General features: G+C 41.5%; 1 protein-coding gene across 1 annotated transcript; it reads right to left on the bottom strand.

Annotated features, from left to right (window-relative positions):
- Positions 1–3,156: 3,156 nt before the first annotated feature.
- Positions 3,157–16,439, bottom strand: EAF2 (ELL associated factor 2). Its single transcript, XM_050340238.1, has 6 exons — positions 16,260–16,439; positions 13,801–13,895; positions 13,008–13,144; positions 12,131–12,276; positions 8,522–8,788; positions 3,157–3,994 (listed from the first exon to the last, which is right to left on the bottom strand). The coding sequence occupies exons 1-6, from the start codon at positions 16,360–16,362 to the stop codon at positions 3,948–3,950; spliced, it is 795 nt and encodes a 264-aa protein (XP_050196195.1). The 5' UTR covers positions 16,363–16,439; the 3' UTR covers positions 3,157–3,947.
- Positions 16,440–16,464: the final 25 nt, after the last annotated feature.

The following is a 16,464-nucleotide window of genomic DNA, read 5'->3' as shown; positions in this document are numbered from 1 at the left end:
TCTTCTTAGAAATACCATGACTCTCTTCTCAAGGTGATTCACCGTCTGTTAGCACGGAAGTGACTTACTAAAGTCCTTTAATTTGAAAAAGTTATCTCCTGCCTTCCTCCAAAATGAGGAACAAGGTCCATGCAATAAAGCTGATCATGGTCAGGTGCCTTGACAACGAACTCACAATGAGCTGTGCTCCAGCTGATACCAATATCATGATTTTGATGAGCATCTGTTTTCAGTAATCCAGGCCTAGGCATCAAAATAATTTTGAATGATTACTTGGGAATTAAGATTTTTATTTATTTGGACATTATATCAGGTTTGGTGCTTATAAACTAGACCTTCCTAAACACACATAACAGCATGAGGGGCAAGGATCTCAAGAGGGAATGAGAGATAGAAAGAAAACCCCAAGTAAATGGCAATCCCAGTGTTAATCATGGAATACAGTGGTGCCAGGGCTGCCCTGAAGAGATCACCTCAGCCTCTCCACATGCCCCAGGGCAAGGTTAATGAAAAATAAGAGTAGGGCAGAGTTCTTACAAAAATTGGAAGCTGCCAGGCAAGGTGGGTCCAATCGGTAAGCACAGATACTCATCATTTCAGGATTTAACAGGGGCTAACTACTGCAACTGTGGAGAAAGAGTTACCAAAAAAACTGTCCATATACCAGGTGCCATGCAGAGAGAAGGGCTCTGGTGAGCTGTGGCTGCAATGGTCCTCAGCACCTGCAGTAGTCAGAAGACTAAAAAATTCTGAAGCTTTCAGCTGCATTCGAAAAGTATTTTTGATTTATCAATATAAGTGATAAGCAGCTGTTCCACAAATCCAAAGCATACACAATAGCCTAATTACAATGTCACAGTAAAACTTATAATGTCACAATAAAAAATATTCTTCAAATATATCTGCTGCTTAGAGATACACACACAGATGTTTTAAATCTCTGGATGTAAAGACAAAATAACTGAAAGCAACAAGATAGAGCCAGATAAACTTCAAATTATTTTGGAAGAGGTTGTAGGAACAGTGGCCATGGAACTTATAGCAGTTGCTGATTTTTTTACTTTATAGTTAAATTGATATCACATGAATAAAACTGGTTTTGAGGGAGATTAGAATTTTCAAATCAGGGTCCAAAAAAAGAAAATTCCTTTTAAATCTCAGTGCAACTGCCTTCTCACTCCTGCCATTTGGGAACAACCTGCAGTAGGAGATACGAGGGTTTGGCACTGCTCAGGGCACACAGCTCAAACCTTGGGGGAGGTTTGAGCTGCCCCCAGAAGGTCACAAATGAGACCCTGGCCAACCCCTCTGACAACTGGCCAAGCAAGCTCTTTAGATCACCTGCCAATATTCCACAGGTACATGGATAGGGTGGGCCAGATCACATACACTGGGGCTGGAAATGGCATGCAGAGCTTTTTTCCTTCATGTATTTGTATGTTATCTTTTTCCTCTTATCTCCCCAAGAACCCTGCTACAGAATCTTATCTTCTGTCGTGATATTTAAAGGGAACCTTTCCTGAATTACCACAACAGTGCATTTGACAAAATATATCCACCTAGATCACACAATTATTTATGTTGAGTAGGGCCTGACTGGCCACTAACCACTCGTACTACATACTATACAAAAGCTTAGACAATGCTCTTCCCATCCTAGAAAGCTTTCAACCCAAAGAACAATTCCTAAAGATAGCACAGGCTTAGTTACAGTCCTGAGACCCAGGAACTTGGCAATCTGATTTAGTCCCAGAGCTATATTTAAGCACCTGTATCCATGTGAGTCCAGCTACTCACAGACACAGGTAGATTGCACTCAGCGGTTATATTGCTAAAAGAGTGATTGTAATCCATGTGTACACACACTCTGCATGATTTAGACCCTGGCCTGGCCCTCACTCCACACATCTGCTCACTCCCATACACCCTGAACACAATTATTCAAAAAAAATCAGCATTCTGGCTGGAATTGGAATTTAGCATTTACCTAAGGCAAGGCTTTCATGCAAATGAACCACTGGGGTCAAGGCTAAGGCAAAAAGAGGGCATTTCAGCTCAGGACACTGCATTATCATGCTTCCCTTTATTTAGCACACAGGGCTGCTCCTTAGTGCTAAGGATACCTGCAATATCTGGGCCCCTCACATCACCCTGGCAGACCTTAACAGCAGCACGTGCCAAGAACCAGGTGCTCTGTGGGTGTTCCCACACCAACAGTATGACCCATCAAAAAACTCAAGACACTTTCTCTTACAGGGGTTATTCCACAGCAGCCTTCCTCAAGATTGAGCATTAGGCCTTCTCTCCTCAAAGACCTGTTCACCCATGGCTATTAACTCGAGCTTTTCCTTTGAGCATAAACACAAGGATGTTTTGCTCCTAATGATGCCAACTTCAGGAAGCCAGAAGACCAGCAGGCTGTGACCCGCTGCAGAGCATGGACCAGCACCATAGTCTGGGGTACAGAGCATGAGGTATGAAAGCACTGGAAAGCAGCATTTCCTGTATTTCATTTAATTTCTATATTTCATTGGGCTGATACTCAGAGCACAGTTCAGAGAATATGCTGCTCTAGTACCATCTATTGTATACATTTCCTGAGTGGGCATTTTTTTCATGTCTGCGCATTCAGGCTTACATATGGGATTCAGTCCTCTCAGTTTAGACACAGAGCTGTGACCCAATCACTGCCAGCCAGCAAAGGAGACTTCTGTGCAAGACTGAACAGATTTATCTCTTCAGAACTCACCCTACAGACATTTCCTACTGTTAGTTACAAAACTCTTCAGTAGTAAATTACAGGACGAAACTTGGACTCTGACACACAGTTCTTCAGATCTTGAAGTGTAATTTCAAATCAGGGAAAAATAAGACCTTTTCTTGTCTAATGCAGTATCACTTCCCAGTGGCACTTGGATGTCATCTGTAACAAACATTCATCAGTACACTTACACCACCATAAACTTTTGGTGAGCTCTTACTAAGCTCATCTCACTGCAGCAAAAGCAACAAACACTTGGGTCTCGCAGACAGGGTGGGGAGTCCATATTAGCTACCATTTCACTGCTTTATTTCTTTGCCTGACCTCTTCACTGGCATGACTACTTTAGGTAGAAAGTGGAGTTCTTAACCAGTAAAAACATTCTGACACATGAAAATGATAAATATTTGCTTTATTAAATTACTTTTATACTTTTACAAAGAAATTTTCTGATTTCCGTTACAGAATCAAATGAAGGAAATTCTTTGCTGTCTCTGCAGTTACCTAAATTTAGATACAAAAAGGTTGTAAAAAGACCAGCCTATTCAAGTTACGTAAAAAAGGCAGAGAATAGACAAGTTCCTTTAGGAATCTTGAGGCTCAGAAATATAAAGTCCCATAATACAATGAAATTAAGAATTCAGCAATGTGTTGAACAATTGTAAACTGTAACTGCACCAGTGGACCACATTATTCAGCAGTTTCCTTAAAGGTATGAACTGTGAACTGAACAAAAAGTGTAGCTGACACAGCAGACCTCATTTAGTTGTTCTCCCTTTCACTCCGTCCAAATCAAAGTTGTCAGATCAGCATTTAAATGATAGGAAGGAAACTTCCCTCCATAAATATCAGAAATTTCTCCATTCCATAGCTATTTATATAAAGTAACTAGCTGTTACAAATCAGTTTCAAGTAAAACAGGTGGCTGAGGCAAAAATAATCAAAATCAGATCATACACAATTTTACTGTAAATACAGTAATTTGAAAGATAAACACATAACCATAGCACTGACAGGATATCAATGCTGCTCTATCATAGACATGATGTATCAGTAGAAAATTAGGATGTCTATTATCAAAATTGAGGACATTCATTCCAGTCTCTGGTAATCTAATCTTAGTGCAAAACAGATGCTAAGACATATTTAGCAAAAAAAGGTGATACATTTAAGGCCAGAAAGTTGTTCAGTCATCACTATCGCTTCCAGATTCACTCAGCTGCAAGTCATTTCCTAGAAGAGAGAGTCATCGAATTAGTCATTTTCAAGGAAATAATTTTCTTCTTTCAAGATATTCCCTTTCCCAATTAAAAAAGCTTACAAAAGCTAATACTAAACAAGTCAGGGAGACTGGACCAGACAATCTTTAAAGGTTCCTTCTAACCCAAACTATTCCATGATGAGATAATAAATAGACGTAGAACCAAATTCCCCAGTGACAGAACTTCAGAGAGATCCCTTTTCTACAATTTTAAAATCTTGACAAGGAAGCCATTAGCTTATTTGCACAAGTGCATTTATTTAATATCACCAGATCACAAAAGACAACACCTAGCTATCTCTGCCACCCACATTTTCATGCTTCATAAGTGGGAAAACTGCTGGTGAATGCAGTTTTGTGAAAAACAAGTTGTTGGGTTTTTTTGAAACACATCTGAATGCTACTCGGCTGTGCTTGAAAACAGAGTGGTGTCTCAATCAAGAAGCTCTTTGACATACCATTTAAAGATGTATCAGTGACCTACTATTTCAAACTGGTTTTGGAACAAGTGAAGAAACAAAACATCAAAAGAATTTTACACAGCACTTTAATTTGGTGACTATATATATGTACTTTTCAAAATGAGGAAGTAAGAAGAAAGACTATGTTGTGCTTGCCATGGATGTCCATAAGCTCGGGGGTGGAAAAGAGGGAATCTTCCCAGGATGACAGATAACTCACAAAAAATACAGCAGCATGCTATACACAATCTACATCGTATCTAGCAACTTCCCACACGTTTTTAAGAGTCTGTGCCAACAAGTATGCTTTTACTCACACCTCCCTTGCCAAACAACCATTACAAAAGAAGAAAAGAGAGAGAAAAAAAAAAAAAAAGGAATTCATCTCAGGTTGTGCAGAAATGGCCTAAAAAACAAAGCAAAAATCACTGAAAGTGAGAAGACTGAGTTGGCACACTCTTTGCACTTGCCCTTTCCTCAGCTGCAGCACCCTCCACAGATCCCTTTTGCAGATGGGTGAAAAAGTAACCTCAAGGGGGTAAACCCCACAAGACACTCAGATTGGATCTTTTGTTCTCAGGCATATAATTTCTGCCAGAACACTGGAGTCTTTAACATGGCTGCATTCAGCCTTCCTTTGTTTTCCACTATGTCATCACTAAAGCTTAGAAAGTGGTACATGTTTCTCTGCAACAAAACAAAAACACTTTATATAAGAAAAGAATAGTGAAGATGGCTCTTTCCAGCAATCTTTAAAGTACTACTGCAGACAATTATTTTGTTTCCATCTCTCTATAGAGACAAAATTTACAGCTGTATAATTTTAAGATAAATTTAAAAAATCAATTTAGAAAGAACAAAATCAAGTTATTTGTCAATAACTATTCAGAACAATATAATATCCTAGAAAATAGTACTTCAAGATAGAGAATGGTACTGGTAAATTAAACTCATGCATATATCACTCAGAGGAGAATTACAGTGTATTCTTAGAAATCCCAGCCCTGTTATGCACTACCTACTTTAGGAGAGGACAGGGAGTGTGAACAAGAAGATAACTTTCCAAATAGTGTTTCTGCAGCCTTCAAAAGTTATTTCAACATAGTTAATAGAAATTACATAAACCTTGTAACACCAGCCAAAAATATCAGTGCTTGTGAAAACCAGCAGATGGGAAAGCAAGAACTCCAAGTTCCAGAGGCAGAAATAATATGTTAGGATTTACTTCAGGGTAAACTTTCTGCCCCATTTTTATAACCCTACCTCGAAAAAACACCTTCAGAGAGATGGCAAAATAAAAGAGTCTAGAGCTGACAAATTTCAGATGGATTTGGTGCAAAGGTAGAAAGCTCATTTAATGAGGACTCCGAAGAAACTCTGTTGTGCTTATGGCAGTGAAAAGGGGAAAAACAGTTGAATTCAGTTTGCATAGTGCCAGTTGCTTATTAGCAATATTAATTGGGGAAATAGATTGCACTGAAAATTACAATATTTCCTATGCTTTTAAATTGGAATATAATATATTCAAGTGAATTCTTACTAGTTGTAGGGGACAGGGAAACTCATAGGAGTGATCCGTGTGTCACTGATCTTAGTGGTCACACCAATACCAAACTAACACAAGGGAAAATTATTTATTGTACCAGCACCAAGGATAAAAAGAGGTGAAGTTGTGCTGAATACTTCTGTACATAACTCAAGGCCCCAAAATAGGCCATCTATGCTGGGTTTTCTTTGGAAAGTTACTTTGTTTAACATAACCCTTGTTTAAACAAAAAGTAGACATAAAGCAACATATGATCAAATATTCATGAAGAACAGATTCATTAGTGCCACCATTTACAAACTTTGTTATGAGGCAAGTCCTGAGCCTCCACAACCAGCTTCTGAAGGTAGACAGGGGAAGGAGCAGTATTTTGGGGGTGAGGGGCAGTCTCGATCCCCAGATTCCTGAAGAGGTAGATTTGTGTATCAGACAGAAGTATTCGGTTACCATGCTCTAGACACCACCTCCTCCGTTTTCCAAGTTCCACAAAGCCTCAGCTGTATAATTTCTACATGCCAGATGAAACTCTGCTCTCTAAGCCTTCCCCCAGCCTTCTGCCTGTGCACAGCAAGTCAGAGGAAAACTTCACTAATTACCCAGTATGGCCCTGACTCTACAGAGGTGCACAAAGACTAGTCACAGACATAAGCAGGCAAACCTTAAAACAAGATTAGACAGGCAAACAGCTTATGCTGACATTTGTTGATTCAATATTTTACTTCTGCAGAACATTATTTGAGATGGAAGAAATGACTGTACAGAACCCCAGCTGAGAACTCTTGCCACTCAAACCAGAACAATGTGATATCCATTTAGTTTCTCCAGGTTTCGCTCTCCTGCCAAATTCCCTCAGCAAGGGAGCTAGAGAAAAGCATTCTCCTTGGAAGTATCTATTTTGATCTTTACCTAGTTGAAGTGTCTTGTAAGTGTTAACTGCACTGGAAGCTGGGGGTGGAATTGTGTTAAGCCCTACCAGATCTGTAGCCATAACAAAGGAAATGGCATTAAGCTCAAGAGCTGGGTGAGCTCAGAGGCTTGAGGTGACAGCCAGAGAGGTTCTACCTCTCAACGTGGTTCTCAAGCACCACCAAGCCACCAACTTCCCCTGTAACAGTTTTGATGTTGTCATGTTTCAAGCAGCATTTTCTCACTTATGACTGCTGGAACTGGTGGACTTGGCCACCTGTACTTGTAAATGTATTTCTCACTGGAAGCTTTGCCAGCTGGGATTCTATCACTGGGGACAGAGTTTTCATAACAGTTTTATTTAAAGCATGGAGAATGGGAAATGGCATTTGTGAATAAGGGTTGAAATAAATGGCACCCTAAAGTTGTGCAAATTGTAAACATGAAGATATTGTTCTCTGCAGTGACAGCAAAATGAAAGCAGCATTTAGTCCTTTGCACATGAAGTCACAGGACTTTTCAGTCTGATCTTATCTGGTAATGCAGTACATAATTAAATATCTATGCAGGTTATTTAAGTATTTAAATACTAACCAAAAAAAAAAAGGAAAAAAAACCAAAACAAAACACACACACAAAACCCAACAAACAAACAAAACCAAACAACCCTGTTCATGTTATCCATTCAGGGCTGAAATAAAAGTAGATCTGCCAGAGTCTAAAATTTCAATATAACAAGTTTACATATAAATGATAAACCTTAAAGGTCTTAGGCTGCAAACCAGGGTTGATGGGAATCTCTTCAAACCAAGAGCCAGCAGCTAAGCACCTAATTAAAAGTGTAATCATTTCAGAAGAGTCACCATAGGTGAATACTCCCTTCTGTGTCTGAATATTTCTGCCATTTAGGTAGTGAACTTAAGATTCTCTACCTAGTAGGATTTTTTTATGTGAGAGTTTTCCAAACTCTCCTTTTTGGAATATGCTGACCACTCAATTCCAGGCTGTGCAGCAACCACTCTGGAACATCAGAGCTACTCTTCAAATTAAATCTGTAGTTGCCTGAATGGGTGGAATAAGATAATATCTCCTGAAAGAAAACTGCCTCTGTCCTTCCATGCAAAGGACAGTTTTACCGTGCTGTCCAGTGGAACACAGCCGTGAATAATAGTAACTGACATATGTAAGAATACACCATCTCTTCTGTAATTCACAGTATTGTGGCCATAGTATCTTTCTGATAGTTCTACCCAAGAAATTATAAGCATATGTTTTGGGAGTGCCTTGTTAGTTCAAGTATTTTCAACACAAAATTACTGTTCTCCAGTCATAACGTATACAACTGGAGGGGAGCCAGAAGAGTTTAGGAAATATTTTCAACTGCATCAGCTTTAATTTAATATCTCTGGGGACCACGAACCTTCCAGCCCACTGTCTAATTCAGCCTGCTGCTGAACAATCAAACCCTAGCATCACTTCCCACAGTTTTAATTATAACAGAGACATACTTAAAAACAATATGGTTTCCTTTCAGAATCTTGATGTCTGGAATTGTGCACTAAGAAAAGAACAGCCTTTGTACTTACGTAGTGTATTCATCATATGACCACTGCTCTCTTGGGATCTGTTATGACTGGCATCTTTGTCAGGAACAGCCTGTTGTGGTATGGCAGACACAGTAGGCTGGGGCTGCAAATACGGCATTGACATAGGAAGAGAGGGCTTCATTTCCTCATCTTCAGAATCACTAGAACTATTTTCACTACTTGATGAAGAGGATGAAGAACTTTTAGAGTCAGATGAACTGTCAGAGCTACTCAGCTGGTCCATGATACTGGCTTCTGCTTTTAGCTCTGCAAACAATATGATTTGTTTCTCAGTTAACAGTCATCAAAATTGAAATATAAGGAGGAAAGAAAAAAATAAAGGAAAAAAAAAAAATCAACAGACATCAGGTAAACACACTGCAGTGACTTGAGCAAAACCCAAACCAAACCCACCAAAACTCTCCAGAACAAAGAAAAGGGCACAGGCAACATCCAGCCTCTCATGTGGTTTTCTTCTCTCATAGCTCGGGCATTTTCTCCCTTTCAATCTAAGCACTAGAACAAGGGTGACTGTGAACCCAAATGCTTAACCCCACATTCCACGGGGTACTGCATTCCCACATAGCCTTTAATTTCCGCAACTAGCAAGTCTTCCACATTTTCTTTAGCAACCCCAAAGATGCCTTTCACCAACTAAAAACTGCAGTTACAATCACGCAGATAGTTAGCTGCAAGATGTCAGCAGCTGCACCCAAAATGCCTCCCAGCAGTTGAGCATTACAGTCAATACATTTGTTTGGACCATGTGACATTTTGCTCAGAATCAAGTTAAGCATGAAGAACGTCCAAAAGAACCATCCATGGTTTATGTTAGGAAGATTGAGGCAAATCCTTGTTCTCCTTATAGATGTGGAGGTGTGGATCATGCTGCACAGTATGCATTTTTGATATATAGTAGCTAAGTCCAGCATACAGAGGGCATTAATCTTTGCAGAAGGGTATATGTAATAATTGAGCAAAATATGAGTGCTGAGAGAAGCCTGAAACAGAGCACTGAATCCTGGTAGATGGAGGACTTGAGGAGTTATGCAGTGTACAGAAGTTCATCACTATACAAGATTTGTAACTATCCAGGCAATTGTTCAGATGGTCTTACAAGCACTTGGAATACTCCAGGAACAGCTTTGATAGAGTAGATACAAAAAGCAAGTAGGAGTGGCTCATCTCACTTCAAATTTACCCAGTCCAGGACAGGTTGAAGACAAAAGTCACCAAGACATAAGACAGCGAAGAGCTTAATCAAGAGAAGAAGGGAGAGGAAAACAAAAAAGTTTCATCTTCAACACGAACTTCCATGAAGCCTTCCAACTCTGAGTTATCAATCGCTGGTCAAAAAGAAAGATACTTAGGCCAGTCTTATCAAAGGCCAGTCTAAAGAAAATGGAGTTCTGGAAAAATGGCACCTGAAATAGTGTAGCTATGGCTACGGGGATAAACTAACCCAATGCCAAGGAAGAACAGAAACAACAGAAGACCACACTGGCTGCCTCAAACACAAGGAGGGGAACAGAAAGAAAACAAATATGGAAGCACCTAAACCCCCTTCTGTTACTAAGAATATGTATAAGAGAACATGATCTACCACCCATCTGGAGCTGTAACCTAACTGAAAGAGACCACCCAAGTCCTAAGTGTTTAATTCCACTTTCTCCTCAGCACTGTCTAATATGTAAAAAAGTTTCAAGTGAATGGCTAATACCAAAGGCTGAGGAATAAGACCTCTGCCTTGAATTTTGATGTAATTTAAGCAGACAGAATTTAAAGTAAGTATTTTTAACCAGTGAAGGAAGGACTGTACTTGTACTAGAGGATAACAGAGGATAAAGGCAGAGTGATCTTTCCCCCACCCCAGAAAACAAAGTTAGTAACAAGTTCCAGGTAGCATACTTAAGCAGGAACAGTCAGTTACACAACCATGGGATGAAGAATGATTAAGTAGACAGCACTTTTGAAGAGTCTGTGAGTTACAGTGATCTCTACGCACTGCTCTACCAGGCTGTGCTGTTGCGGAAAGGACTTGATACTATTTGGTCTTGTGACACTTTGGACATGATACTATTTGGTCTTTGTGTATAAAGATGAACAGTGCCTGTAAAACAGCCTCCTTGCTCAACTCAGCACTGCTAGAACCTCAGCTGAAATAGAAAATGTGTTAGGCACTACACCTCAGCAGGCTTTTTGAATCCTTATTAAAAAGCTAAAGGAAAGTGACAACAAATCAGAGATCTAGAAAACACAACTTCTAAGGAAAGATTGAAACATCATTTTGGATAAAGAATGGGAAAGACAGAGCAGCTTCTGAGCTCCTGAGTTCCATGGAGGACTGCTCAAAAGCAGATGTTCTGTACCTGCATGATAAATATGGAAGTAGTAATGGGCTTGCTGTCACACTATTTATGGGGAAAAACCTGAGCAGTAACAAGAGCAAAGCCCTGGAATGGCTTGCCAGAGACTACACAGGATCTATCAGTAGAAGGCTTTAAGAACAGGTTGAAAATTACATCAGAAATCTGATTTTAGGACAGAAGGATGGACTAGATGACTTGAAAAGGTCCCTATCACCCCAAGTTGTCTATTTTTCTGCATTTTTAGTAGTACTCAAAATTGGACTGGCACTACACAAGAGTTTGATACATGTTGGCAGCCACTTTGCTGACCTGCATGGCTTTGCCACCACCACTCCCCCCAAAGCAACAGACCACCAAGAAAAAGCATAATTTCATTCCATGAGCTTAAATACTCCTTCCCCTTTGCAGCCACAGATGTATTCTGGTACTGTTCTGCAATATAGATTTCTGGTCAGAGCTTAAGACCAAAATGGAAACAAAAACCATCTTCATAATGATATATCTAAAAAAAAATCTGTTTAAAGGAATTCAAAACAACTTGGGAGGCAGATGTCAGTTCCAGTCAATGAAACTGCCACCTGTCAGCATTTCTGTAGCAAGTAATTACCACCTGCCATCATCCTTGTCCTCCAAAAGGAAATAAGGCCTCCTATTAAGTGAAATATGAGTGTCACACCAAACCAGAGTCTCTCAAGAAAACAGCACATAGAACTGCTCAAGGGTTGATTTATGCAGGGTTTTAGCTGTCTTTTTCATTGGAGCCTCATCTTTCACAAGGTTCTATCTGGTAATTTAAAGTGTATTTTGAGTTGTAAAGCACTGTAACCTGTGTTTGCTGAGTGCACAGAAAGAAAAAGGAGCAGCAGCAAACTGGAAGTGACTCAGTTGGTTCCAGTGCCACGATACAACCACATACTTGATTAAAGTGGCAGTGGAAGATAGAGACAAGGAGGGAGCAGTGGGACCCTTGGCATTATTAACCCTAATGGTTCACTGGTTTTTTGCCTTAGCAAGTTACAAATGCTGCTTTGTTATGCACTTGAAACAGAGTGGTCATTTCCATATCAGAGTAAAGCGCTTACATGATCAATTTCTAATGTATTTAACCTCAAATTAAAAAACAAATGAACAAAACCCAAACCAAACCAAAACCAAACAAACAAGCAAAACCCCAGGCTCTTAAATACTAATTGCTCATGAAGAGCAAAGTTTCTGAAACTCATGTGCCAGTGGAGCTTACCTCGTTCAATATCATCCATAGGAGAAGATGGAAACATTTTTTCTTTTGATGGAGAGTTTTTAACGTTGTTTGGAACCTTGGTTGCATTTCGCATTTGCTGCTGTTGCTGCTCAATGCGAGACTGGACTTTACTGCTTCCTTCAGCTCTGTGTGTAAAAGGAAAAGATTTCTAATTGCTAGAAGACAAGATGCAAGGAAAAAGGCAGAATACAGGGGATATGGTACAAGGGAAATATTTCTCATTCCTTTCTAAATACTATAATTGGATTCTTAGGTAAGTTATTATACTGGCATAATATTGTTTATAAATGTGTTAAAATTTGGTTTACCCCAACATTTTTTGATACAGTGCTAATAACTTTATAACACTTTATCAGTTGATTTGTTTTTATACCTGGCTGCCCAGGATCACTTAATAATATTCTGCTGGAAGTTATTTATATGGACTCAGCAGCAGGAAAAAAAAAAAAAAAAATCTTGGTATGAGAAAAACAAGCCATTGAAATTACTGAAGCCTGTCACAGAATTTATCTTTTTTTATTATTTCCTAATTTACAAGTCAGAAGACAGCAGGCAAACTACTGATTTTATTTCTCCCTCCAAACTCATCAGAAAACAGTTACTATTTCTCTCAATAATGTAACAGGTTTTGGTTAACAAAAAAACAAATTCCCATTTCTTTTGCAGTCAAGATTCGAAAGCTGTGAAGTCAGTGTGCTGAGAGAGCAGGCTTTTCACTCCTTTGAACAAGGCCAGGTACTTTCTAAAATTATGTTTTGCTAAAAATAGTAATGGGTAGTTCTCTCAATTTAGGCCCATTAACAAATCGATTTTCACAGTGATTAAAGCACAATTGTTTCTCTTGTAAATCACCCACCTGGTTTTTTTCACAGTGATGTTGCTACTAAGTTTCTCTAGGCGACATTCTCCAGTGTCATGGTTGATAATTAAGATACATTCTTTTAGGTAAGGCTTCTTTGAGCCCTTGAATACAGTCACTGGTGGAGTTGAGCCCTATTAAATCAGAAGTCCAGTAAGTCTTTCTTCTTAGAAACAGCAATCCATCAGTCATGGTAAGTTCACTACAAGAGATCATTTCTAGCCTATAAAACTGTTACTGGTTCATTTAAATTAGATTCACAGTAGCCACGTCCAAAAGCAGGCGGTATTTGACTGGAATGGGATTTCACTCGGCTTAGTTTGAAACTGATTAAATGCTTATTTCCCAAGGAGAGCAGGCTCCCTGTAGGACTCCTTTCACCAAAAGGGGTTTCAGTTCCCATATCAGCAGAGCAGTAAAGCATGGCAGGTAGTAAATTTTCCCTTTCCAGTCTTTCCTGCTTTAGAACTGCACTAGAGCAATAAATACCAAGGGGAAACTTGCACTGCCAACACACACACGAAGCTTTTCTGAGTACGCAACGCTTTGGGTCATCCGACAGCATATTTCCAATGTGGCCAATACACTTAAAGTTACAGTGCAGCTGCTTAACCTTTGGGTCTTCTGTAGTCTTACATTCCCAGAGCAATTGTTTTTCTACTCTGAAAATCACACAGGCAGCTCTGAAACGGCACTGAAACTTTATACCCTTCCATTTTCAGGATATATACTTATGACAACAAAATAAATCACTCCCTTAGGCCCACCATTCCTCAGCCACCCCACTCACCTCAATATTTGGCAGCGTTATTGTCACCTGTTCACCTTTGCCAACTTCAAGGTCTCCTTCACAGGACATATCGATAGATGCAGGCTTAAAGTCATCTAAATATAAAAACAAGATGGGATTATTTACAGGCTTCTCAGGCATCTTATAAATGTAGACACCATTTAATTGCAGTTGGAGTTAAAGCCTTTTAAGTTAAAGCCTTTTTTTGCTGGTGTATCACCTACTATTCCCCTGAGCCTCCTCCCCTGAGCAGATTGTTCCATAAGTCAGTACAATTCAAAGTCAAGCTGCTTTTCTCAAGATTCAGTATAAGTGTTAAAACCTTTTGGTTAAAATTAGGCAAATGATATTATGTTTTAATGGATAAAGAAGCTGAACAAGCTGTGACATATTTCAAAGGATAAATCCTCACATAATTATTTTCAGAAGAATCAATAAATAGTTCTTGAAAATGTTGATCCCAAACATGGGAGATGTAGAAAAGTGACTGACAATGCAAAGAACAATATCAATCCTCAATATCCATTTCTGACTTTATTACAACATGTATGTCAGAAGCTGGCCAAAACTTGGAGTTTCAGTATAGTTATTTTTGTCACAAGTGAAATTACTTCCTAATTTAACATTAGCTTCCCTTTGTCTTTTTCAACATCTAAAGTATTGGTTAAAGTAAGTTTTAAAGAGAAGAAGGTATCCATTTCCGATCCTTTTCAAAAACGTGAGACATGGAAAACAAGCAGCTCTGCCTCAGCACGGCAGCTCTGTTACATACCATTATCTACAAAGTATTATTTCCACCACAAATGAATTGGGAAGGGCTACAGTCAAAAGGCTGCCTGCGCTGATCTAGGGAGACGGGGTGGCAACAAGAAGCTCTACGAGGCGTGTGGTAACATCTGTGGGGTTGAACCCGCGGCTCCAGGCACCGCAGGGCCGGTGTCGCACCCCGGGATGCCGGTGCCCTGCCCCGCACACGGACCGAGGCGAGGAGGGCCCCCGCCAGCCGGCTCCCCGCTCCCCGCCCGTGGCTCGGCACACGCTCCTCGCCTCGCAACCTGCCCCGTCTGGCGCTGCTGGTCACCGGCGGCGGCACTCCCGCGGCTGGGGAGCTTCCCAGTTCCACAGCTCGGCCTGCAGCCACGGGCCAGGCGGCACAGACCGCAGCTGGGAAGCGCGGCTCCAGCCTGCACACCAGCCGGGCAGGAAAACCAGGCTGCAGGAGCTGGCGGGCAGGACCCTGCGCGCAGCAGGAGGCTCGGAGCTGGCACGCAGGTAACAGCCCCTGCTAACCTTCTGCAGGGCAAACCCCCACGTGTCGCCTCACAGGGACAATCGCTAAGCAGTTGCAAAGTTTCTCATCAAATCAGAGGATGTTTGCTTTATTTAGTACACGGCCACTGGACTGTTAATACCTGAGAAAATTAAGGTACTGATACTTCCGATCTTAACTTCTAACCAGCTGTTGTCCTCCCTTTTTTTTTGTTAACATAAAAGTCAGGTGTCCAAGGATATTTCTGCATGTGCTTTTGATAGAACTGGTGAACGTGCCAGTTTCTATGTCTCATTTGTTGGAAAGGAAGAGAGATTTCAAAACAGATTTCAGAACAAATCATCAAATTACAAGAGTCAGCAAGAAACTGTAGGGGTAGGAGGTACCAGATGTGGTGGTTAGTCCTCTTTAAAATTAGGGCAAATTTCAAGCTGCAGCATTTGTTTAAATCCATTTATAGCTTTCCCCCCCCTCACCTCCACTTCCACAGTCACAGACAATCCTCCCTAAATGCCGTTCCCTTTGCTCACAAGGAGCACATTGCCCCTCTCTCACACAGGACACTCTCCAGAGAACACACGCGGGACTGAATCTTGGGGATCAGTCTATAAATAACCAGACAACAAAACCAGAAGCAGCAGTCCTAAATTACCAGGACTATAATCCTGAGAGCATTTGTTTCCTAGCTACCCTCAGAATCTTTGAGCACACACCTCTCTAGATAGTAATTATGTACTCAGGGAGGGTGCACTGGCTCCGTGATTAACGCTGCCTGCCTGTAACCTTTGATTGCTGAATTGTACGGAACTTCTGAAAACTCGGCGCAAGGGAAGAGGGCTGAGCCAGAGCTTCAGCTCAGCTCGGCTTCCAGCAGAACCGCAGGGAGACACTATGGACAAGGCATGGAAAGCGAAGTCAGTGCCCAGAGGGTGGCGAGGGGCAGCTCAGCCATACAATGGCCGTTCGTGCTCCAGCACCGACTAAAAACTGCACCGCACCGATCCCGAAACCTCGGAGCAGCACCGCATGGCGCTCAGCTCCCGGCTGCACCCCAGAACCAAGGGATGAGGGCAGCCACCGGGCCGGCAAGGCCAGGCCAGGCCGCGGCCACCCCTGCCCCTCAGGGCACTGCGGGGACAAACAGCCGGGCCCCCTCCCCGGTCCCCTGAGGGGCTGCCCCAGCACTCACAGCGAACGGTGTGGAAGGCGCAGCGCGGCTGCTTCTCGAAGCTCTCTCCCAGGTTCAGCACCCGCGCCTTGGGGTCGTAGAGCGACGGGACCGCTCCGTTCATCGCGGCAGCGCCTCACACCATGGCGGGCCCCGGGGCCGCCGCCGCCGCCCGCACCGAGCATCCCTCACACCGCCGGGCCCGCAGGCCCCGCCCACCCCGCCT

This window comes from Myiozetetes cayanensis, unplaced genomic scaffold (genome assembly GCF_022539395.1).
Source record: "Myiozetetes cayanensis isolate MyiCay16 unplaced genomic scaffold, myiCay2020 scf9, whole genome shotgun sequence".
In the NCBI taxonomy this organism is placed as follows: Eukaryota; Metazoa; Chordata; class Aves; order Passeriformes; family Tyrannidae; genus Myiozetetes; species Myiozetetes cayanensis.
This window is presented reverse-complemented; position numbering and strand designations above follow the sequence as displayed.